General features: G+C 42.7%; 1 protein-coding gene across 1 annotated transcript in view; it reads left to right on the top strand.

Moving 5' to 3' along the window:
* CD36 (CD36 molecule (CD36 blood group)) overlaps nt 1-24,309 on the top strand; it is a 553,162-nt gene that overhangs the window by 78,707 nt on the left and 450,146 nt on the right. Inside the window, exon 2 of the mRNA XM_086919832.1 lies at nt 12,687-12,847. Coding sequence (XP_086775958.1) covers nt 12,687-12,847 — 161 coding nt within the window. The remainder of the gene's footprint in view (nt 1-12,686; nt 12,848-24,309) is intronic.

The following is a 24,309-nucleotide window of genomic DNA, read 5'->3' as shown; positions in this document are numbered from 1 at the left end:
AAAATAGAAGGAATTTAGAAAATGCTATTGCAGAACATATAAAGTAAATTAATCTTACACACACACACACACAAAAACATATCAGTAGCTAAAAGACCTGGCTGCATCTACAATCATGTTCAAAATATAGAATGTTGTAGAAGCTGAATTAAAGAAACAGACAACTGTCAAATACCATAGGCAGCTTTATACGCGTGTCACGGGGCCATGAGCAAAATAGCAGCATGTGCAATTTGCAGAATGTAGCGTGGAGGAAGGAGGAATAAATCCAAAGCGATCCGAGAATGAAGTAGATAAGTAATAGTTATTACTTAAATTAAATACATATAAAGGGAGCCCACGGCAGAGGTTGTTCATGTAAGAGACATCAACAGCAAACTGACGAGGGAGGAACAGAATGAACAGGGAAAAGAATACATAAACACTCTAAGCAGAATATATGACAAAATGGAACAAGATCTTAACCACATGGCTGCTGCGGGGATTTTTGCGCTGTGCTGGATATGCTCATTTTCCATTATTCATGACGAGCTCAGCTCGTCATCAGCACACGACACCCGTGGGTGATGACGAGCTGAGCTCGTCATCAGCATCGAAAGGGTTAAAGGGAAAGCGTTAATAAAGCACTTACAGCATACTACATACCCCCTTCCCTTACACAAAAAACTTTAATATAAAACATAATCTTTACATCTGACAGGAAGTTTGTGAACACGAGTATCAGTAGGTACCTTAACATTAGAATCTTTAGAAACATCACATTGAAAATTACTTTCCCAAGAAATAGGTGCATCAGTATGATTATTTTTACAATCGAATCCATGACCAAATGTAAAGTCAGAATCATTTCCAGATGAATCATTGCAGTACGCTCTGTTAAAAATATCAACATGAGAGTCAGAAATCTTCACTACATTGTTCTTGCTCCACCAACCTCCATTGTCAAGTAGCACAGAAGAATTTGTGACTTTGACAATGCGAGCAGGTGATGTGAATTTAGATTGACCTTTACAAATTCTAAAAGGTTTCTTGATAATAACCCAATCATTCACATTGAAAACACAACTAGAGCGTATATTGTTCCTGTCATGGAATCTTTTTTTAATTAATTAATTAATTAATTGTGGGTTTGTAATGCGCTAGAATCGACTCCCGAAGGAGTATCTCTGCGCAGTAGACCGCCGGGGAACCTGTCCTGGCTTTCCCTGTGAGATGGTCCCTACTGGGTATCTCCAAGGTGAAACCAGGCATCCCCGGCGAATGTGGGGGGCCGTTGTGGGGATGAGGCAAGCTAATGCCCAGAGTTGCGGAGTGTGATCCCTGGTTAGAGTAGGCACCGAGATGAGAATTATCGAGTCCGCTGGCCCTGGTCCACAACCCTGCCGCGTCAGGAATTGAACCCTGGTCCCGGGCCATCCTCTGCTCTCGGGTCTGCCGTCTCTAACCAGTGAGCCACACCACTCCACTAATAGCTTGCTTATTGGCCACAAAATGTTTAGTAACTTGTAAACCAGTGACCAAACTTCTCTTTTTGTTTAACTCCTTACCCACGGAAAATTTAGAAAACCAGTGTGGTAAAAGTTTAGACTTAGCCTCTCTACCGCAGAGAGCTTTGAAAGGAGTAACATTCGTGCTAGAATGTGGAGTATTAAGGTATGCCCATACTTTGTTACGCATAAATTCAGCAACATCAACGTTGGATGAAATAGCAGATTGAATACCTTCCTTAATGAAGCGATTTGCTCTCTCAACGAGGCCATTAGAAGATGGGCTATACAATGCAACTCTGAGATGACTAATCTCATTAGATTTAAAGAAATCAGTCATCTGATTTGAAATACAATGTTGACCATTATCAGTATCTTCTAATCAGAAGGGGGGGAGGTGGAAAGGAGGATCCTTTCAATTTCCAAAAATTGTATATACTAATCAAGAGAGAAAGGATCACTTGTCCTGTACAACCTTTAGGTCTGCAGGAGTTTTTGGTCGGACCCTCATGCACGTGATGGGTATGATGGTATTCAAGCGGTATATCTTGGTTCTCTGCTGTATATGTCACATGTGTGCATAATCATTAGGTCATCGAGTTATGCAGCCTCCACCAGGAGGATCTTACCCAAGGTTGTGCCAGTAGTGAGCCAGTGATAGGGGATCTTAAAAAGGCCCGGAAAACCAGATGGAAATATTTATTAGGTCTGGGTTCGGGTCTGAATAACTCTATAGATGTGCATTTTAGGATTTATTATGAGTCGTAGGTGCACTCAGAGTAATAGATTAAAATTTTCTGAGGGGGGAGTAAAAAATGGTCAACATGTTTCTGCCCTCTTCGCCTGAGTTAGGGCTTACAGGCATTCGTCAGGACCGTTACGTGAATAAAGTGGGGGAAAAAAAGGGAATAAAGTGCTCTCAAAAAAGTGATGAGAAAATAGGATTATTTAACCTGTTTCCTTTGGATAAAGGTCTCAATGAACCTGGAATAGAAATAACACAGATTCTTTAAACATACAAGGGGGAGGGAAAACATTTACAAAGGGACATATAATAAGCAGATTTCTGCTTAATGAGTCTAACTTATTATTAGACTGCTTTCACAACTAAAAAATGGCAATACTTCATAAACCAACAGTATATCATGGCAATGTCAACTCTCTCATCTCACACTCCACTATCGTGCAGAGGGCTATAGCATGCTCAGAGGTGGTGTATCATGCATGTTTTTTTCAAATTCACTCGTGTCCAGGTGGTTCAAAAAACTACCAAAAGGGTTGCTTATGTTGGTAGTGCCCACCTAGTAATAGGTTGTACAGTTATCCCACAAGTGTGTGTCTCATGTTGCTAAGTAAGGGTGTTTTATCAGGATTCGAGTTTGTACAATATAGTGGAGAACTGGTGAAGATACGTTTTATTTTTGTGCCAATCGCCGTGTGGTTGACTATCAATGTTTCCAATCATTATCGGAATAGTTTCTTACCTTGCGCGTATGTTATACTCGCTCCTATCGGGTGCAGAGCTCGGGATAGACTGGTATGGAAAAACGGAGTATTGAAATTATTCTCAAGTATTAATAAGGATACTTGCGGTTGAGTTGTATCTCGCCGATTTTCCTCGCTACCTTTTGTGTCTGCTCCTCGCGTCTGTACTGTGGACGCTGCTCACTGTCACCCGGAAACAGTGATTCTGTTTCTGGGTTGGTCTTATGGACGTTTTTGGTTATGTGATCTAGACGCGATGGCATTGGTTATACCTAGTTACTATGGAAACCTTGGTAAATCTCAATGAGGCGACGGGTGAAACCTTTCGTTTCTGTAGCATCTACAGAAACGAAAGGTTTAGCTCTGGGCACAAAAGGTTGCAAAGCAGGAGCATTAATAACTAGGAGTTTAACCTTCTCAAATATATCTTGAAAAACAGAAGACCAGTCAAACTTACAGCCTTTCTTCAATAGGCTCCTGAGTGGCTGAATGGTTTGAGCATATCCAGGCACAAATCTAGCGTAATATTCGCAAAGGCCAAGAAAAGATCCCAAGGTATCTTTATCTGAGGGAGGAGGCGCATTGCGAATAGCTTCGATGTTACAAAACTTAGGTTTGATACCATCTTTAGATATTAAGGGTCCTAAATATTCAACCTCATGAACAATTAGTTTACATTTGTTGGCTTTTACTGTCATACCTTTCTCACGTAAGATGGAAAGTGCCTGTCTTAAGATAATCAAATGTTCTTCCTCAGTTTCAGTGTGTATCAAAATATCATCTTGAAATGTCTGCACTTGACTTAAATTACCAAAAAGATTGTCCATTAATTTCTGAAACACACTTGCGGCCGAAGCTAAGCCAAAAGGCAATCTTAGATATTTGAATGCCCCAAATGGTGTCACGAAAGCTGTGAGAGGTTGAGATTCAAGTGATAATTGGATTTGATGATATGCTGAATGCAGATCTATGGTAGAGAAAAATTTAGATTTTCCAATGTTGGCCAACATTTCATGTATGTGTGGTAAAGGGTGGCAGTCAACCAATATGTTTTGATTGAGAGATCTTAAGTCTACACATAGCCTTAAATCCCCATTGGATTTCTTTCGCAAAACTACTGGAGAAACCCACTCTGAAGCATTGATAGGTGCAATAATGCCCTCAGCTTGCAGATTAGAGAGAAGGGTTTTAAGGTCTTCTCTAACACTGATAGGGATAGGCCGGACTTTGTGAACAACAGGGTTAGCATTATGGTTCAATATTATAGTATGTTAAAAACCCTTTACCTTACCAACCGTACTTTTGAAAACTTCAGGAAAATCTGCTGTGAGATTATCAACAATAGTATTTTCATTAGTTATAGCTAAAACATTTTGAGGTAATTCACCAAGAACTATGGGAGGATCTTGTCCCGGCCGTAGGATAATTCCCAACAGACCCAGATCTTTCCATCCAACTATATTTCTTCCTTTAATCGCTACATAAATCTTAGTTTTATTGATCTCCCTAGGCAAGTAAGTATGTCCCAAAAATATCCTATTAAGTTAATGTCCTGTTCTCCAAATGCTTTTGGATTTATGTCAGGAGCAGGAAGTGGAAACTTGTCAGGCCATAGTTGATAAAATGTAACATCAGCAAGAATTGTAACAGGTGCACCTGAATCAGCCATGGTAGAAATGGTCCTATTATCAACAATAATATCAACAAATGGACCCTTGATAGGTTTGTCAGAAAGCTCAGGAACATCTATGGCAACAACCATGTTTGCAAATTGTGAAGAACAGTCTGAAGTTTCAGGTGTATCAACTGAAATAGTATTAATTCGAGGTCTATAGTTCTTAGAATTAGAGGTCAGAGTTCTTCTGTTACAAACGTTGTAAAAATGTCCAAACTTCTGACAATTGGTGCACTTTTTCCCTTGCGCTGGACATAAAGGACTGTTACCAATATGATTTTTTGAGCCACAACGGAAACAAATCAACTGAGGTTTGGTATTAGTCTGGTTCCTGAAAATTCTCCTATTAGGCCCTTTAGGAGCAATAGTACAAACAGAATTTTCCTCAGACACCAAATTCATTGATTGAGTTAGGTCGTGGTGAGAAGAAGTTCCAGATAGTTGACTGGTAGCTAAAACCTTGGACGTAACAATTGACCTTTCAATGCTTTTTGCTATATCGATAGTCTCTGTTAAAGTAGGATTTATGGAAGTAAGTAACCGTTCTTGGACTTTTTTGGAGTAACAATGAAAAATGAATTGGTCTCTAATATAAATATCAACACCATTACCAAAGTCACGTTTCTCAGCAAGAACTCTTAAATTGGCAATATAGTCATCAACAGATTCCTCCAATGGCTGCTTGCACATAGCAAAGTTGAATCTTTCTAAGATTACACTAGTAGCAGCTGGAAATTGTTTCCCTAGTCGTAACTTTGCTTCAAGATACACATTCCACTCTGCCTCCTCTGACACTGGTGGCGAGGGAGATTTTGAAATACTCTACGACCTGCAGTCCCAAGATGATTTACTAATAATGCCAATTTCCTAGTATTAGTATAATCATCAGCATCAATAGCAGTCAAATAATTCTCGAAGTCTTTTATTCATTCAGACCATTTTAAATCTGGTTTGCCAGATTTCTGTAAAAATGGTGATAGCTGTATGACACCTTGTAGTGAAGCCATGAACAAAACAAATGAATTATATAAAATAATAGAGATTAAATAAATAAATAAATAAATGAAATGAAAACAAAACTTACAGAAAGTGGTTCGATAACTATGAATCCATGAGAAGAACAACTTCAAAAGATCGTTGCTGTAGCTTGTGCTATAAATTGAAGCGTTGGTAAAGAATACTAATTAATATTTTCTGAGTAAGACAGCAACTGTAGAAAGATCGTAAAACGATCGCGATGTAAACATCGGAATAATGAAATTCAAAATGGCGGCCAGACATATGACGTAATGACGTGCAATCCCACAATCCTTAGCAGTGCTTTGCAAGCTAGACGTCACAAGAAGAATGAAGACTGCAGGAGGCTCGAGCATTGATCGCGTGAGTAGCGGTTCAAAATGAGACTTGAAACTTGGCAGTTGCTTGAAGATGTTTGAAGTAAAGATAAATGAACTTGAGAAAAATCAAAAAACTTGTATGACGCACCTTTAAAGACCCGAGTTCTTGTAAGAACGAGGCGCTCCTGTCCGTAGGCTCCAAGTATTCCAATCTGAAATTTCAAAGGAAAAAAAAATATAGTTCTCTTGAAAGATAACCCCACTTCTGGTACCAAATTGTAGCATGGAGGAAGGAGGAATAAATCCAAAGCGATCCGAGAATGAAATAGATAAGTAATATTTATTACTTAAATAAAATACATATAAAGGGAGCCCACGGCAGAGGTTGTTCATGTAAGAGACATCAACAGCAAACTGACGAGGGAGGAACAGAATGAACAGGGAAAAGAATACATAAACACTCTAAGCAGAATGTATGACAAAATGGAACAAGATCTTAAAGGGAAAGCGTTAATAAAGCACTTACAGGATACTACACAGAACTTTCACCAGGTCTTTTAAACACAAAAACTACAAAAGGAGTGTTAGTACTTATCCAATGACGATACAGAAAAGTACAATTTCTTCAAAATTATGAACAATTACACGGTGTGTTGCTGATTAGAAGATGCAAGAATTATACAAGCATTAAGCATGCAACCAATCATAAGAGAGTCACATTTTGTGATACAGGCGTTATACAAGATGGTGGCATGTGATGTCCAATGGTTGAGATTGTTGGAACTTTCCAGTGTGCCAATAACCAGCATTTTCACAATACCTGCCTATTCAGATGCGGGCATTTGCCCATAGTTATATGTGGCTATCGATATGGGTGACTGTTGTTGGGCGAGCAAGATAACGCATGTCCCAAGAGATGTCTACGAGCAAGCCTTGCGTTACAAGCTGTTCAGCAGGATACATTAGTTTGCCAAAGGTCATCCAACTTCTGCACACGTATTTGCAGGCCTTGTCATCATTGAGTATCACAGGGCGAGAGGATACAAGAACAAGATGGACTCCAAACAAAAACGGCTTCTACATGTTTCAATGTAAAATAATATTGTTAAGGTATACTGGGTTTTCCTATTCTTTTCTCAAACCCATAATTTCAGGTACTCACTTTACTTATCTCCCTCTGTTCCTGAGTGTTGGACCGGGCTTTTTCAGCGGGTTTATCCCCAGACTTGTTGCTTCTTGGCCTCCTATTTTTTTGGCCCTGTTTCTGTTTGATTCAGGGCTCTGGGCACTTTACCCCTGCTATTCAGTGCTAAAGTGCATATGATCTCCATGTAAAATGTGTTTACTGATTAGTATATCCAAGATTAGTATATTTCATTTGCTAATAAGCCCTTAGTACAGAGCACTGTGTGTGCCCTGGGCCTGTAAATCAAATGCTGCTAGTGGGCCTGCAGCACTAATTGTGCCACCCACACAAGCTGCCTTTCAAAACGTTCTCGCACCTGCGACTGCAGTGTCTGCGCACAGTTTTATACTGCTATGTCAGCCTGGCAAGTGCACCCACTTGATAAACCCTACCCTTCCCCTCAGGTAGGCCAAAGGTATTACACATGGGCAGGGTGCAGTGTATGTGAAAGGTAGGACATGTACTGGTGTGTTTGACATGTCCTGATAGTGAAATACAGAGTATTTTGTTTTTCACTATTGAAAGGCTATCTGTCCCACAGGATTGAATGGGGGATATTTTGTAACACCTTACAAGTATAACTTCCCAGTGGGACAAGTTCGAGAAATGGAGTTTGGGCGAGCAAGATAACGCATGTCCCAAGAAATGTCTACGAGCAAGCCTTGCGTTACAAGCTGTTCAGCAGGATACATTAGTTTGCCAAAGGTCATCCAACTTCTGCACACGTATTTGCAGGCCTTGTCATCATTGAGTATCACAGGGCGAGAGGATACAAGAACAAGATGGACTCCAAACAAAAACGGCTTCTACATGTTTTAATGTAAAATAAAATTGTTAAGGTATACTGGGTTTTCCTATTCTTTTCTCAAACCCATAATTTCAGGTACTCACTTTACTTGTCTCCCTCTGTTCCTGAGTGTTGGACCGGGCTTTTTCAGCGGGTTTATCCCCAGACTTGTTGCTTCTTGGCCTCCTATTTTTTTGGCCCTGTTTCTGTTGGATTCAGGGCTCTGGGCACTTTACCCCTGCTATTCAGTGCTAAAGTGCATATGATCTCCATGTAAAATGTGTTTACTGATTAGTATATTCAAGGTTAGTATATTTCATTTGCTAATAAGCCCCTAGTACAGAGCACTGTGTGTGCCCTGGGCCTGTAAATCAAATGCTGCTAGTGGGCCTGCAGCACTAATTGGGCCACCCACACAAGTTGCCTTTCAAAACGTTTTCGCACCTGCGACTGCAGTGTCTGCGCACAGTTTTATACTGCTATGTCAGCCTGGCAAGTGCACCCACTTGATAAGCCCTGCCCTTCCCCTCAGGTAGGCCAAAGGTATCCCCATGGGCAGGGTGCAGTGTATGTGAAAGGTAGGACATGTACTGGTGTGTTTGACATGTCCTGATAGTGAAATACAGAGTATTTTGTTTTTCACTATTGAAAGGCTATCTGTCCCACAGGATTGAATGGGGGATATTTTGTAACACCTTACAAGTATAACTTCCCATTGGGACAAGTTCGAGAAATGGAGTTTGGGCTCTCTTAACTCAGAATTTAATCACATATCTTTTAGTAAATATGTTTTTTAAATGATGTGTTTCAAAATGCCACTTTTAGAAAGTGCATTTTCTTGCTTAACAATCCAGTGTTCCTCTGCAGGGTTGTGGATTGACTGTCTGGCTTAGGAGTGAAAGGGGCTGGGGAGATGCATTCTCTGTAGATAACCACTGGGGGGGGGGGGGGTTGAGGTTTTTCCTGCCTTTCCTGGATGAGTCAGGACTGGCCTGAATAGGCCTGGGCTGCATTTAGAGTAGTGGGAGGAGATATCCTTGCACATGAATAGGCCCTGTCTGCCTTACACAATGCTGTCTCCACCTCCTGCCAGGAAGCTGGACGGAAGAGGACAGAACTGTTTTAGTCTGAGCTACAAGACTCCCTGCCACAAGAGAACAAAGAAAAATGTGGTATTAGGATTGGGTCCCAGATCCCAGAACTTTAGATTACTTCTGGACTCAAGAGGAACCTCTGCCAAGGTGAAGAGATGGGAAAGCTGAAGGAGAAGTACTGCCCCTTTGCTATTTACTGTGTGGTGTTGGCATGCAGTGGCTATTTCTGTCAATGGGAGGACCAAGACGTTGCTGTGTGCTGATTTTCCTGCTTGAATAAGATCTCTGAGGGCTTGGTGTAGAGCTTACCTCCTGTTCTGAAGTCTCAGGGACACAAAGACTTCATTCCTTCTCTCTTCCTTCCCCTGTGACTGCTGTTTCAGTTGCCACAGAGGGAAATAGCAACACCTACGCCTGAAGCGATACTCCAACCTGCAAAGAAGCCATGGGCAACATTTGTGAAGTGCATGATGCACCGCCCCGACTTACACTGCAGCCCTGATGTTTGCCGCTGCCGCACTGCAATGACTCTGATGCCATCACCAAGGCCACTGCCTGCACCAGAGCCAAGGGCACTGCTTGTGATGCTCACAACGCACCGCCCCGATGAGCACTGCAACGCTGACCTCACCAATGCAGGTGCTTCATCATCGCAGATCCAATACCTGACGTAGGTGACCTCCTGAATCCATCAACCCTGCATCGTCGTAAAGAACAGATGCCCCGACACCACTGCGACGTCACCTCCCCGACAACAGTAAGGAACTGACGCCTCACCTTCTCTGTATCGCATTAAGGAACCAACGCCTCACCTCCCATGTGGTCATAACAAACTGACGCTGCCTGGTGCCAACAAAGCATCACCTCACCGATCCCGTGCACCCTCTTTGTTTTTACCATTTGCTAAGGCACTGTTCTTTGGGGTCTGTAAAAATCTGCGCCCGATGCCGCGCACCTCACGTTTAGCGCCGTACTTTGGAATGTTTACCTGCCACAACGTCTTAATAGCCCCAGGTGGAGCTATTTGTTGCTACAAGCTTTATTCTTGTGAATAACCTATTCTTGGTGATAGCTTGACATATGTATGGTGGATTTTTGTTGTCTGGTCTTGTTTGGTTTAGATTAGGTTTAAAGGAAGGGGCATCTTCCTGCATAGGAACAATTCATTGAGCCATTTTTTCTTTCTATGTGTGATGAGGAGAAAAAAATATATTTCTATGTGTTACACCTCAGTGGGTAAGGCAAAGCATTTTGAGGCATTTGCCCCTGCTACCTCTGCAACAGTTCTCCTGTCCAGCTTGCCCGTAGCCTGCCACACTCTGCTGCCTGTCTATCTGCTGTCCTCTGTCTCCAGCACCGCTGCTCGTTTCTTGCTCTGTTTTGCCTTTCCTGCTTGTTTTTCTGCCTTCTTTTTTGCCTTTTTCTGCTCTCTGTTTTGTCTTCCCTGCTTGTTTTTCTGCACTCTGTTTTGCCTTTTTCTGCAAATTTCTCCCATTTCCCCGCAATTTCCTCAAGATCTGGCTTCTCGACGGATACCTAGTACCCTAGTGCCCAGAAACCCCTTTGGGTGGCAGTGCCGCGCTCTACAAATGCTGATTAATTGATTGAATGTGCATTTTTCCTTACTGACATTGCCCAGTGTCAGTATTTCTTCTTAGTTGTGACTTTTTTGCAGATCGTTTTCCTCACTATCTTGCCACATGCACTTGAAACTACACATTTTTAAAGTTCCTGGGTCGATAGTTGTGAAGTGTAGAGGTGTCCCTTTTAATCACTCATCCCCAGTGGGAATATAGAAGCACAGAAGTAGATGTGAAGGTGTAGATAATGATTTGTTTCCTAACGTTCCAATCATCCAAACAAATATCAATCTTCAACTGCTCTTGTATCCGAAATGCCCTCACACCATCACCATGGCATGATATATATATAGCGAGTTTGAATAGCGCTTACCATGGTCTCTGTATGTTCAGTGTCTTTGCTGTGCCTCACACTCTGCACACAAGCTCAGCTCCAATGAGATAAATGCTGTATACTGTAGCTGAGTGAGGCTACTTGGGTTAGAATGTTAAGCGTGAGACTTAGTATCCAACTAAAGCGGCCTCTAAAGGAGTTTGTACATGTACATATGCTGGTAGAAAGCTTGTGTTAAATGTGTGGCTCGTTTTAGCTTTCCATGACACGGTCTTCGGAAAAAGGAAACATCAGGCATTGAGTTCTTGATGCAGAACAGAAACAGCATTTATTCTCACAAAAACTGGAAAATCAAAAAATGTATAAAAGCAAACACTAGTTACTACACTATGATCAATAGTAATCAAGCATTCTCATGATGCTGGATCCTACCCCAGAAAAGCACACCAAGGCGATCAAATATGTTTAGGCCCGTGAAAAAAGGAAGCATTGCTGGGTTGGGATCAAGCATGAACATAAAGGGGCAGATTTACCAACACGTCATGCAACACAGCAACACAACCTGCTGCGTTGCGTTGTGTGACAGTGAGAAGGCAGGAATGAACCATAGCTTCTAAGATATGGTGCATACCTGTCCTCTCCCTGCACTGGTGAACTGAGTGCAGCCCAACACCTTCGCAGACACCTTTACCCCATGGTACTAGGGTGCCTGCAGTAGTGGCCCGTGGAGGGAGTTCCGAGGGGCGGTGTCAGGGTGGGGGCTAGTAAACTTCGGCTCATGGCCGACCGGAGTAATGTAAGTAAATAAATGAATAAAAAGAATGTCATTGTGCGTGCAGAAACTATTCTTCGCGCGCAATGAAATTCTTTTTATTTATTTATTTACTTACATTCATACCCCCCCACCCCGCCCCGTCCCGCGGATCTCCCTCCATGGGCCGCTACTGGGTGCCTGTGTTACAACTAGGATTGTTTTTGTGCAGGAAGGGATAAGTTTGTGCACAATAACAATCCTGAGAGGCGTTTTCCTCCTTCTCTGCGTGCCACAGAATGCAGCACATATATTTCTCCTCGTTACTCCTCACCTGGGAAGGATTAGCATTTGGATGCATTGTCAGGTTTACCACTGTTAGTAAATCAGGGGATTAACCTAACACTATGGATGGATGCGTGTGAACACTAACGTTCCACCCATAGAACGCCTTCCCAGCGCAGAGTAACGCAAGGCAGCTCCATGCGCTGTCTTGAGTTACTCCAGATTTATTCTGCCACGCATAGCCACACACGGTGACACTGAGTGGCATAGTAAATCTGACTTAAGCCCTTGCGTCACCTTGAGTGATGCAATGGTAACAAAAGGACTCAGTAAATCTGGCCTCTAGTTACAAGAATACAGGAGGGGTACTGTAAGTCACCACATGAACCTTTTCACCCCAGACAGCTTCACAGGCAGAATTATTGCTGCACCCGTGTCTGCAGTCCAGCCTCATATTAGCAGTTGAGTGATTAGTGGAACTGATATATACGACACAAGGTACCCCAAATCTGATGTATAGTGTTGATACCTGTGAGTGTGCTTTTCCTATGCATATAATTTTAATCCAGAGTAATTAATCAATTTTCCACATTTTCCTTGAGACTGTCAGTTCTAGAATTTTCTACAATATATAAATGACTTGAGTTGTTTTTTTTATCAAACAATTATGTTTTACATTGTGCAGGATATAGTGATTGAAAATGGAACCATTGCTTTTGATAACTGGATAACACCAGGGAGCCCAGTTTATCGACAGTTTTGGCTGTTTCACGTTAAAAACCCAAATGAAATAATCGACTCAACAGCAAAACCCTTTCTCGAACAAAAAGGACCGTACACATATCGGTAAGATTTTTTATTAGGTTCATTAATTGACTGACTGCAATTTTAAGCAGTATGTTCGTAGTAATTAAATATTTGGGAAATTGCTCTTGGATCTTTACATTTTTATAAAATATGATGCATTGCGTTTATTGCATTTAGTATTAATAAGTAATTTAAAAGTTTATTGCATAATTTAATTATGGTTTTACTAGAGATTGTCCTAAAACACTACGGTGTTAAACAGACTAAAAGATAGAAAAAGTTCATTCCTTGCTGGGGAGACCTGACTGATAAGATAATTAACATTTCTTTTCACACATCAAATTAAAAGGTAGCTATAGTTCATTCTTGGTGAAGGAACCTGCCAATTTAGATGTATTTTAGATGCACTGTGTTAGTGCAGAATCCAATTTGATTCAATTCCGCTAACTGGTCAACAAAAGGATGCCTGTTTTGCATGCAGTTTTAGCAGTGCTTAATTTGTAAAATATGAAGTGCAAGTGCTCACATTTTTAAAAGGCCACACTCACTTCCTCGGCTCCACCCAAAACCTCCAGTGGCTCCACTCACTTCCTTTATTGGCCCCACCCCCATCCACAAGCCTAAACACATTAGAGCTACCTCCTCATGTCTTGAGTCGCAAGAAGCTGAAGACCTAGTTCTTCACATAAGCATATTGAAGACCTTACACATACACACCTGCCCAAGTGCCTGGATACTCTCTTGGGTAATTAGTGTGCTATACAAATCAATATAACATAACATATTTTAACATTTGAGAAGCCTATGACAACAACTTACTTAAAAGTGAACTCAAATTAGAAAATGTGTGTAAATCTCAAAATGTACCATTAGTAGGGTCATTTGAGGGGCAGAGGCAGCTTTATAAACTAAAGAGAGTGTGCTTGTAATGTGCTGTTTAAGAGATTTGAAGGTATGAAGGAAGGAATCCATTAAAGAAGATGGTAATAAATGCAGGCAGGAAGGTGAGTACTGGATTGAGGATTTAAATGAGTAATGGAGGAAATAAGAAAAGAATGTGAAAGGAAGACCTGAAGGGATAGCAGAAATGAGGGAGAAAGGAAGTGGACGATGTTTGATGGATGAATAAAAAGACGAAAGGAAATGATAAAGAAAAGCAGAAGGAAGGGTTGAAGATAAGAAAAGAAGAAATTAAAGAAGGGATGAAGAAAGGAGCAGGCAAAAAAGAAAGTAAGGAATAAGAGGAGGAAGAGGGAAGAAATGCACCAAGGGAGGGACGATCGGGAATGAATGAGGGTGTAAGGAAGCAAGAATGGGAAGAGGAAAAGAGGCATGGCTGGATGTGCTGAGGATGAGAACAAGGAAAGAAAAATATGGCCCAAAGGAAAGAAAGGAGTTCAGAGGAATAAATATTTGTTTAAAAGGTACTGTGTTACATAAGGACATAGGGAATAATGGCTGGTTAATATTGCAAAGAAATTGAAAAAAAGGGCCATATTATCAAAAAAGGGCGATACATTATTGACGCTTTTATCGGCAGGAAACTGCCGCTAAAGCGGCGATAATGGGCTTGATAATATGCTCTTGTGAATTCCCATAGAAGCCCAGGTTAACACCAGAACCTGGGCTTCTATGGGAATTCACAAGGGCATATTATCAAGCCCATTATTGCTGCTTTAGCGGCAGTTTCCTGCCGATCAAAGCAGCGATAATGTATCGCCCTTTCTTGATAATATGGCCGAAGTATTAAAATAATATCTGTGTCCTTAACACACCAATTATGTTTGTAAAGCACATATTCACCAGAGTGGGCCTTGACACCGAATACAAACATTATCCAGCTCAAGTGCACACATTTTATTGACCTCAGAAAGAAAAAAGATTGAGTGGCCACACCAAGATTTACATGTATGACCCTGACACCAAACACAGATTCCTGGAGTGGATATAGATATATGCCCAAGAAGGAAAAACATAAAAGGGAGAGTGTGGAAGGAGGAGAGGTCTGAAGGCAAAGATGGATACAGTACACAAAGAATGTAAAGATAAGTGGTGAAAGCAGAGATTGGGAGTTGAAGATTGAAGTTGAACATGATGAGAATGAAAAGTGGAAAGAGGAGAAAGGCAAGGGAAGAAGAGCAGACAGCATGTGAAAGGAAAGTGGAAGTGAAATAGGGGAAGTTGAAAAGGTGGAGATTAAGGGGAAACACGGACGTAGAGCAGATAGTGAAGAAATAATGGAAAGAAAGTGAGGAGTGAGGTATGACTGAGAGAAAGAAAAGCAGATAGTGCGGGAGAGCACTTAAAGAGTACACCTCTGCGTTATTTCCTATACAGTAATTCATTATGTAAAGTTGAGGGGTGACAGGGCTGTATCATTCTTGGCCTGCCTGATCAATGCATATTTGTGCTGTACAAAACACACAATAGCAATTCTTTAACTGTGTTAAGGTTTTATGCCATTGAAAGATGTTTTGTGCCCAGTATTTGCTGGGACAGCATAGTGGTGAGCTGGCGCATAAGAGGGTTAACTACAATAGGGGATTTATATACAGGGGATGGTTTAAAATCATTCAGTCAGTTGAAACAACAATATCAACTCCCAACTGCACATTTTTTTAAATACTTACAAATCCGTGAGTATTTATTGAAAAATATTATAAGCATGGTATCTAACCCCCTTATAGAGGCCAATAGGAAAGGTGCTCGGATTGGGGTACTTTATAATTTAATGCTAGAGGCTATGCCTAATGATTTAGAAGCACAAGTGACTAAATGGGAGAATAGGTTAGGATGTCAAGGAGTACCGCTGGAAAAATCTATTGAACTTGCTGGAAGAATACTTATGTCTGCTAATCTTAGAACCCAACATTATAAAACCCTGTTCTATATGTACCATACTCCAGATAAAATATCAAAGTGGGGTGGAGACCCAGAAAGAAAATGTTTCAGATGTAACGCTCAACAGGCGGATGTAAAGCATATCTTTGCCACTTGTGTAAAACTAGGGGAACTGTTTAAACATGTAAACAAGTTCATATCTGAGATTTTGCGTACCCCTTTTCAGCTCTCAATAATGCATATTTTGTTGGGTATAGATGAAGAATTTGATCAAGTAGAGGCTAGAGATAATACTGACTATCTGATCTTCATTGTCACAGCTGTCTTAAGACTCTGTATTGCCTCATGTTGGTTACAAAGTGAACCTCCTTCATTTGAAGCATGCCGAACTCGGTTTTTATTTACTTATAATATGGAATATAATCTGTACGCCATGAAGGGAAGGAGGAAAAAGGCATTGGGACAGCAAATATGGGGTCTGGTTAGAGCATATATGGATGCAGAAGACTGATCAACCCTGACTTTATATGTACCACTTGTAAAACCTATAATTAATTTATTGTAGGACTGTTTTGAAATACTGTAATATTCAGCTCAATATATAATGTATGAAACAGTGGATCTTATTTAAAAGAAATCTGTCTAGGTTTGACGGTTTGATTAGGCTGTACCTTTATATCTCTTTTTTATTTACTTTTTTTGTGTCATTTATGGGAAAATAATGCCTAATTCATTGTTCTTGCAACCCTACAACTGTTTGATGATAAGCTGTTTGCTTTATTTTGTACACGTGATCTCTACCTCAATAAAGAAATTAAATTAAAAAAAGAAAGATGTTTTGTGGCCTCACAATTAGTATTCCTCATAAAAGTGTCAGTTAAAGGCCCAGGTTCAGGGCTGAGGTGGCAGAGCAGAGCTGTGAGTGAAGGGCCACTGCCCAGCCAGTGAGAACTACGGATTAGGAGAGAGCAGCACTGGCAGAGACATGGGGATGCGCTGATGCTCTGGAAATAGCAGAATACCTGTGTGGGTTTATTGTGCTGTGGCTGTCAGAGGAGAGCAGTAGAGCTGAGCTTGGCAAGGCCTTCCAACATTTTTTCACCAGTGTTGTGCAGGTTCCTAAATTAAGCTGCAGCCTTAAAGGTCACAGATGAGACCAGGATTGCACATCCTGGGCATAGACACCCTCTGAAATATTATCACTTGGTGCAAGCCAGACTGGGCCCCTTCCACCTCTGGGCCCTGGTGCATTTTACCGGGTGTACTAATGGTCACTATTCCCCTGCTATCATCCATTAGAACCATCTTGCTTCTGGTCCTCACTGTTTTGATTGCTTGCTTCCAGTTCATAATGTGTTGTTTGTGAAACGTACGTTGACTCCTGTGTTTCCAACTCAAGAATACTCATATTGTCTTGAGGAGAAAAGCCTGCATGGCCATGGCAAGTTTCAAACTTATGCTATGAGGCCGAACCCAGATCGATGCAATGAATGCGCCACTCCACTGACTCGCCAGACCCTGCATCCAGACACTCTCTCCATCATCATATAAATTGAAAATTGCTGACTTTTCTGTTCTTTTCTCAACAGTGCCTAGAATTATTTCAGGCTAATGGAAATACCACCTCTCATCTCAAAATTTCCCTCCCCAAGAGACATATCTGAGGAGTTTAATCTTTTCTATTACTTCCCTAGGTTTTTGAAGCTCACCCTTCCAAAAGTTGAAAGAATTGCAACCTACAATAAGTTTCACAGATTTTTGAAGTTTTGATTCAAATAGTAGGTACAGCACATTCTCCTGTGTGGTATGTTCCCTGCTTGTGCACCTTCCACAGCGGGTCAAAGAACAACTCAGCAGCCAAGGAAAGACTGTGTGTAGACCCTCTGCGACGCTTGCATGAAAAGAAGGAAAAAAACACCATCCCTCCATGCAGCACACTGACATGGCAGTTGTTGGAAGCTCCCATTGTGCTTTTACCACCAATATAGAGCACCTTATAAGCAACACTCTTGATGCAGTCTGCTATTCCAAACATATAGCTCTATGAGAATGACATATTTGCCAGCACAGCTTCAAACTTGTGCACTGAAATAGACATCACACCTGGCATGAAATGGCACCACGGCCCGTACAGCTCTTAAGAAGCATGCTTCGGTGTCTCAGAGGAATGCTGGGTATGTTTTGGAGGATGGGAGAGGGTGGAAATAAGGAAATCATGATCAAAACCTACATCACGTTTTTTTCCCTGCAGTTTTATGTAGCGCTATCTCGACTGAAGATATTGGAGCGCTTTACATGAGTTTTCCTGGCTAGGCAATATTGGTCTCTGTGCAGAGGAGCACGCCAGCGGTGATCAGCATTTAATGCCAGGTGCGAGTGAGCATTAAGTTGGATTTCCCATGTTGAATGTTTATGAATTATTAATTCTGCCCACCCCTACAATAGACCCGGCCATGAGAAATAAGTGCCGGAGCTCAGCACCGGAAAGCACCTGCACAAATTAAGCACTGAAGAAGGAGCAGTTACTTTGACTTAAACAGTTTTAGTAAACTTTGCAAAACCGCTTGCTAGTTTTATGTGCTTAAATTGGGCCCTAGAGAAGATGATTCCAAAACAGGTAAAATGATTTGCTATTTCTGTAATTCCCAAGTTCAAACCATAGGTTTGATCTTATTGAGCTCTGCCATGATGTTTTTGTCTCTGCCAAAAATCTAAAACGTGCTGACTGTAAACTGTCTGTTTGATCAGGTTGGATTCCAAACGTATTTAGGCCTGCACAGTAGAAACAAAAAGCTACAGAAGAAGTTGACTTGAGCTAGTACAGCCATTTGATCAGTGGAATAGGGAACACTTTGCAGTCTTAAGAAAACAAAAGCAAATACTTTACTACGACCACTGGTAGTTTCACAGATGACCCAGACAGGTTAGTCGCCAGTTTCCATAGATAGAGAAACCATCAAATTGTTTGCTTTTGATTTTAGATTAGCCTGCTGCCTGCGGACGTTTCCAGAGTTGTTAAATCATACTGCAAGATAGTAAAATAAATCCTCAAGCTTGAGTTGTTCCTTATTTATGATCCAGCTAGCTTTTACCTGCATTTCTATTGCCAAAGTAAAATACATCACATTTTTCATGGTTCATGGTATGGTAGAGATTCATAGTGTCATCTGCATACATTAACAATGGTACTGACCTCCCAATTTTGGTTGACATGCGCTTTTGTTATCCAGGCTTTGTCAATGTTGGATGCATAAAAAAATAACAAAACTGGGGCTAAAACACAGCTCTCTTTTTAGCCTCCATTTGTTAGTATACTCCTAGAAAGATTGCCAATATCCCCCGGTTTCAAATGAACCCAGGTATACCTATCTAGTGCTTAAATCAGTTTTAACAAGGTGTTATCAATGCCCTATGACTTCAATTTGAACCAAAGCTTATTGTGATTGATAGTGTCAAAACAGTTCTAAAGATGATAAAATAACAAAGGTTCGATGAGGAAGACCCGATTCAAAAGGTAAACTTAGACCAGAAGTCTAAATTTGGACCTGAAGTCTAAGTTTAGTCCTGAAGTCTATGGACCCGATTCACAAAGGTAAACCTAGACCTACAGTCTAAGTTTAGACCTGAAGTCTAAGGCTACACCAAAAGTCTAAGTTTAGAACTGATCTAAGATTGGGTGCCCTGGGTGGGACAGGTAACAAGAGGGCTTGTTCGCCCACAAAGACGCTCGGCAACCAAGAGGACTTCATCCCCCCAACCATCAGTGCACCGGGAGGCACATTTGCAGAGCGGTGGAAAAAGGGGGCATGGCCTCCGAAGACCTCTAAGCTACCATGCTGTGTGGGGCTTACTGGAGGTAACAGGAGGAGTTATTGGCCCCCAAGGACGTCCTTGTAGGCCAACTACACCTCCTGTTGCCTTCAGAAAATCCAAAACTGCAGGATTGCTGAGAGCTCTTTGTGGTCTGCCCCCTATCTCTACCACTCTGCAAACACGCCTCCTGGTGCACTACTAGATGGGGGGTGAATTTCCTTTGGCTACTCAGGGTCCTTGGGGGCGATCAACCCCTTCTGCTACTCCCAGTAAGTCCCACACAGTGGGATCACTAAGAGGTCTTCAGAGGCCACACCCCCCTTTCTCCCCACTCTTCAAACGTTTCTTCTGGTGCACTGCTGATTGAGGAATGATGTCCTGTTGGATGCTGAGGTACCTTGGGAGCAAATAAGCCCTTCTGGTACTTTCTGATACTTTCTGTAAGTCCTGTACAGTGGGATTCCTAAGAGCTGGTCTGAAGACCAACCCCCTTTCTCCACCACTCTGCTAACATCAGTGCTCGTTAAAAAAGACAAAGTGGGACATTATAGTTAGACTGATATTTCACTTGTACAAAACCAGCCGTTATAGTTAGCTGAGCTAACTATAACTTGCGCCCCCGCAATGAACTGCTTATGACCTCACATATTACTTCACTCATGACATGGTTACTAACATCACTGATTGCATCGCTGATGATATCTCAAATGACATCACTGATGACATCATCCACAGAACCACTGATGCACCCACTGGAACCTTTCATACACCCACTCCCACTCCAACACAGCCTTCACAAACCAATTCAGACCCATACCAGTACTTAGACACACACTGACTGATTAATAGATCTACACACATCCATTTACTCACCCACAGAGCCATTCATACACCCACTCAGTCACTAATACAGCCACGGACATATCCATTCATAGACCAATGCAGCCACTCACACACAGATTCAGTCACCCGTAGAGCTCCTCACACACCTAGTCACTCACCCATACAATCAATCACACAGCCACTTACTCACCCATACAGATACACACACACACCAACTCACTTACAGATATTAACACATACTCACTCACCTATACAGTCACTGATGCAAGCATACACTCACCCATACAGCCACTCTCACAGCCACTCACTCAATGCTACAGACATTCATATGCCTCATCACTCACCTATACTGCCTTTCACATCCCAGTTACTCACCCATATACCACTGACACATTACCTACTTACCCACAAAGCCATACACACACTCACTCAACTATACAGCTCCTAACACAGGCACTCACTAACCCATGCAGCGGCTGACTCACTTGCTCACTGATCCATACAGGCAGTCACAGAGCCCCGAAACCACCACATAGACACTCAGACAACCATACAATCACTCACCAATACAACCACTTACGTACCCACTCACACACCCATACAGCCACTTTAACACTAAATGACAGACTGATGCAGACATTAACACAACCAGTCACTCCCCCATATATTCACTGAGACACCTAGTCACTCACATATATAGTCAGTCACTCATATAGTGAGTCACTCACTCACTGAATCATCAATACATGCCCTGATACACCCACTGGTTCTACAATACACCTTGATATATGTATTTAACACTCATAAACTTTTTAAAACCACTTACAGTCATTAGATGATATCATCAGTGATGTCATTGGTGATATCGCTTGAGATGTCATCAGAGATGTCAATGACCGTGTCATCAGTGATGTAATGTGTGGGGTCATAAGCAGGTCATTGCACGGGTGCGAGTTATAGTTAGCTCAGCTAACTACAACTGCCGAATTTTGCTGATTTTGTGAAGTGAAACCTAAGCTTAAGTATAACGTCCCTGTAACCTTTAGTTATTTTCAATGACTATATATATATATTTACTGAAAAAAAACATAGGTTTCAGAGACTTTATAGTTAGAAATTAGCATTTAAAAAACTTTAGAAATTCACAGAAAAATACATAGGTTTCAGGGGTGTTATAGTTAGCTGGACTGAAGAAGAATTCTTGCAGGAGGCACCACATCCACAGAGGCTGGAATCTGTTGTGTGGAAATTCTTCATTTTTCCACCAGGAGAGAAGAAATTAAATTCGAGAAAGGAGACCTGCAAAATTTATGACTGAGTCCTTTCAAGAGGCAGTGAAAAAAAATACTTTTGTGGCACTGCTTCTATGTACAAGTATCTCCAGACCACACATCTTCTCAATCTTTTTTTTTTTAAATTCTTTTTATTGTTGCATCAGAAGGATCACACATGCAAAGGATCAGCACACGGTAGAGCGTCAACATTCCGCTCTAGCCGACAGCCACACAACTTTTCTGGTGTTATTAGACATATTACCCCTTATTAGAACTCTTGCTTATGAAACAGTCACAGAAAAGAAAACAACAAACTAGAAACGTCCCGTAAAACAGCAGGTCTCTACCCTCTCCCTCCCATCGCCCCCTTCCCGGTCTCCTCTCCCCCCCGCTCAAGTGTTCCTGTCCGTCCCTAGTATTGGAACTGGGCAGTACGGTATACAGTTATCAAGCATGCAATCCCGGCGTCTAGACTATCCTGACTAGGGTTCCATTGGCTGCACGTTACCAGTTCACAATGTCTCATTCTAGTCCGTGGTATTGCCTCCACTTGGCCCACACCCTCCGGAACTTTTTGGGGCAACCCCTGGCTTTGTAGGTCACTCTCTCCGCCGCCATGTACAGATCCAATCCACGCCTCCATTCCTCTAAGTCTGGTTTTTCAGACGCCCCCCAGCGCCGTGCGATATCCCGTTTTGCCACCACTAGTGCTAATACCAGAAAGATGATCAAGGGGCGGGGTAGGTCTACTTCTGTGGTCGTGCCCAACAGTGCCAATTTAGGGTCCCGTGGAAGGTCCGCCCCCAGCACCTCCCCCAGTTCCAGGAACACACCCTCCCAGTATTCTTGGATGACTGTACAACCCCAGATTACGTGGAAGAAGTCCGCACTCTGCTGGCGGCACCTAAGGCATGTCGTGTCAGGTACTCTGCCCATCCTAAATAGCCTCACCCTGTCAAAATATGATCTATGTAGCACCTTAAATTGAATGAGACGGAGCCTTGACTTGATTGCCACCTCCCGGGGATGCATGAGGGCGAGTTCCCAGTCTAGATCCTCCATGTCCCCCACATCTGCCTCCCATTTAGCTCGTAGCCCCTGCAGATCCCCTAGCATGTTGTTGGTCAAGGTTTTATACGTGAGGGATACCGCCCCCCTCCCTATCTGTTCCTGCAGCAGCCTACCCTCTAATGGAGCATATTCAGGAAGGTCCGAAAGTGTAATGTTTTGTGCCCTCCATGCGTGTTTTAGTTGAGCGTATTTGTAGAATTGGGTGGTGAGCAGGCCAAATTCGTCTTTGAGTGCTTGGAATGTTTTTAGGTCTCCCCTTGCTATCACGTCTCCCACTGTGGAGATGCCAATGTCGTCCCACCTTCTAAAGCCTTTCAGTTTACGGAGCTCTCCCAACCATTTGCAGCACCAGAGGGGTGTCTGTCTAGTGGGCCTTTTTTCCCAGCCCATTCTTTTGGATGCCCTATTCCAGGCCGTTAACGTAATCCCGGTGGCAGGGAGAAACTGCTTTCCCACCGCTTCCCCATACAGATAGTGTAGTATAGTTTTACTTGACCATTTAGACCTTTCCAAGGCGTAGGTAGGGTGGTCGGCTGCAGCGTGTAGCCATTCGTTAATTGGGGCGAGATGTTCCACCCAGTAGTAGGCCTCTAGGTTGGGGAGCGAAATCCCCCCATTGTATTGATGTCGCTGCAGGGTGGAGAGCGCCACTCTCGGCTGTTTCCCCAGCCACAGGAAGGCTCGCAGGTCAGCGTGGATTGTGTCCAGGGTCTTATTCGGCAGTGGATAGTACTCATTCTGGAGCGCGTAGAGGAACTTAGGGAGGATGATCATTTTATATAGTGCAGCACGCCCTAGTAAGGTGAGCGGAAGCTGCCTCCACCTGTCCATCTCAGCCGTGGCCTCCAGCATAATGCGGGATAAATTGGTAGTGAAAGAGCACGTCCTATCCAGTGTTATAAAGACTCCCAGGTATTGGAAGCCGTCGTTAGTGTGTATAAGAGACTCTGGCAGGCAGGCTCCCCTCTCCATGCCATGTGGATCGTAGAGGATCGATTTGTGCCAGTTTATTTTGTGTCCTGCTCGCGCCCCAAAGTCGGCGAGCTCTCCAAATAGTGCTGGGATAGTCGTGTCTGGGTCTGTCACGAACAGTAGTACGTCGTCGGCATACAGGGATATTTTTTCCTGTGTGGCAACTGAGTCCCCCCATATAAACCCTTTGACCGTCTGGTTCTGTCTGATTCGTATCGCGAGGATCTCGATGGTGAGGGTGAATAGGGGGGGGACAGTGGACAGCCCTGTCGCGTGCCCCGCTCGATAGGGAACTCATGGGACAGCCTCCCATTGACTCGTACTCTCGCTCTCGGGTTCGAGTAGAGGAGCTGTACCCACTTCAAGTACTTGGGTCCAAACCCAAACCTTCGGAGGGTCTCCATCAGGAAAGGCCAGTGGACTGCGTCAAATGCCTTCTCCGCATCCAGGGAGAGGAACCAGTGGGGTTCACTTCTCTTGGAGACCTCCTGCAGCCAATTGTGGGTGCGACGGAGGTTTAGTTTAGTCGCCCTATCCGGGAGAAAGCCGGATTGGTCCATATGCACTAACTCAGTGATGACCTGTCGCATGCGGCGAGCCAGGACTGTGGCCAGAATTTTTGTCTCTATATTTAGCAATGAGATTGGGCGGTAGGATGAGCAGTCATCTCTAGGTTTCCCCTCTTTG

Source organism: Lissotriton vulgaris, chromosome 1_1 (genome assembly GCF_964263255.1).
Source record: "Lissotriton vulgaris chromosome 1_1, aLisVul1.2, whole genome shotgun sequence".
NCBI lineage: Eukaryota > Metazoa > Chordata > Amphibia > Caudata > Salamandridae > Lissotriton > Lissotriton vulgaris.
This window is presented reverse-complemented; position numbering and strand designations above follow the sequence as displayed.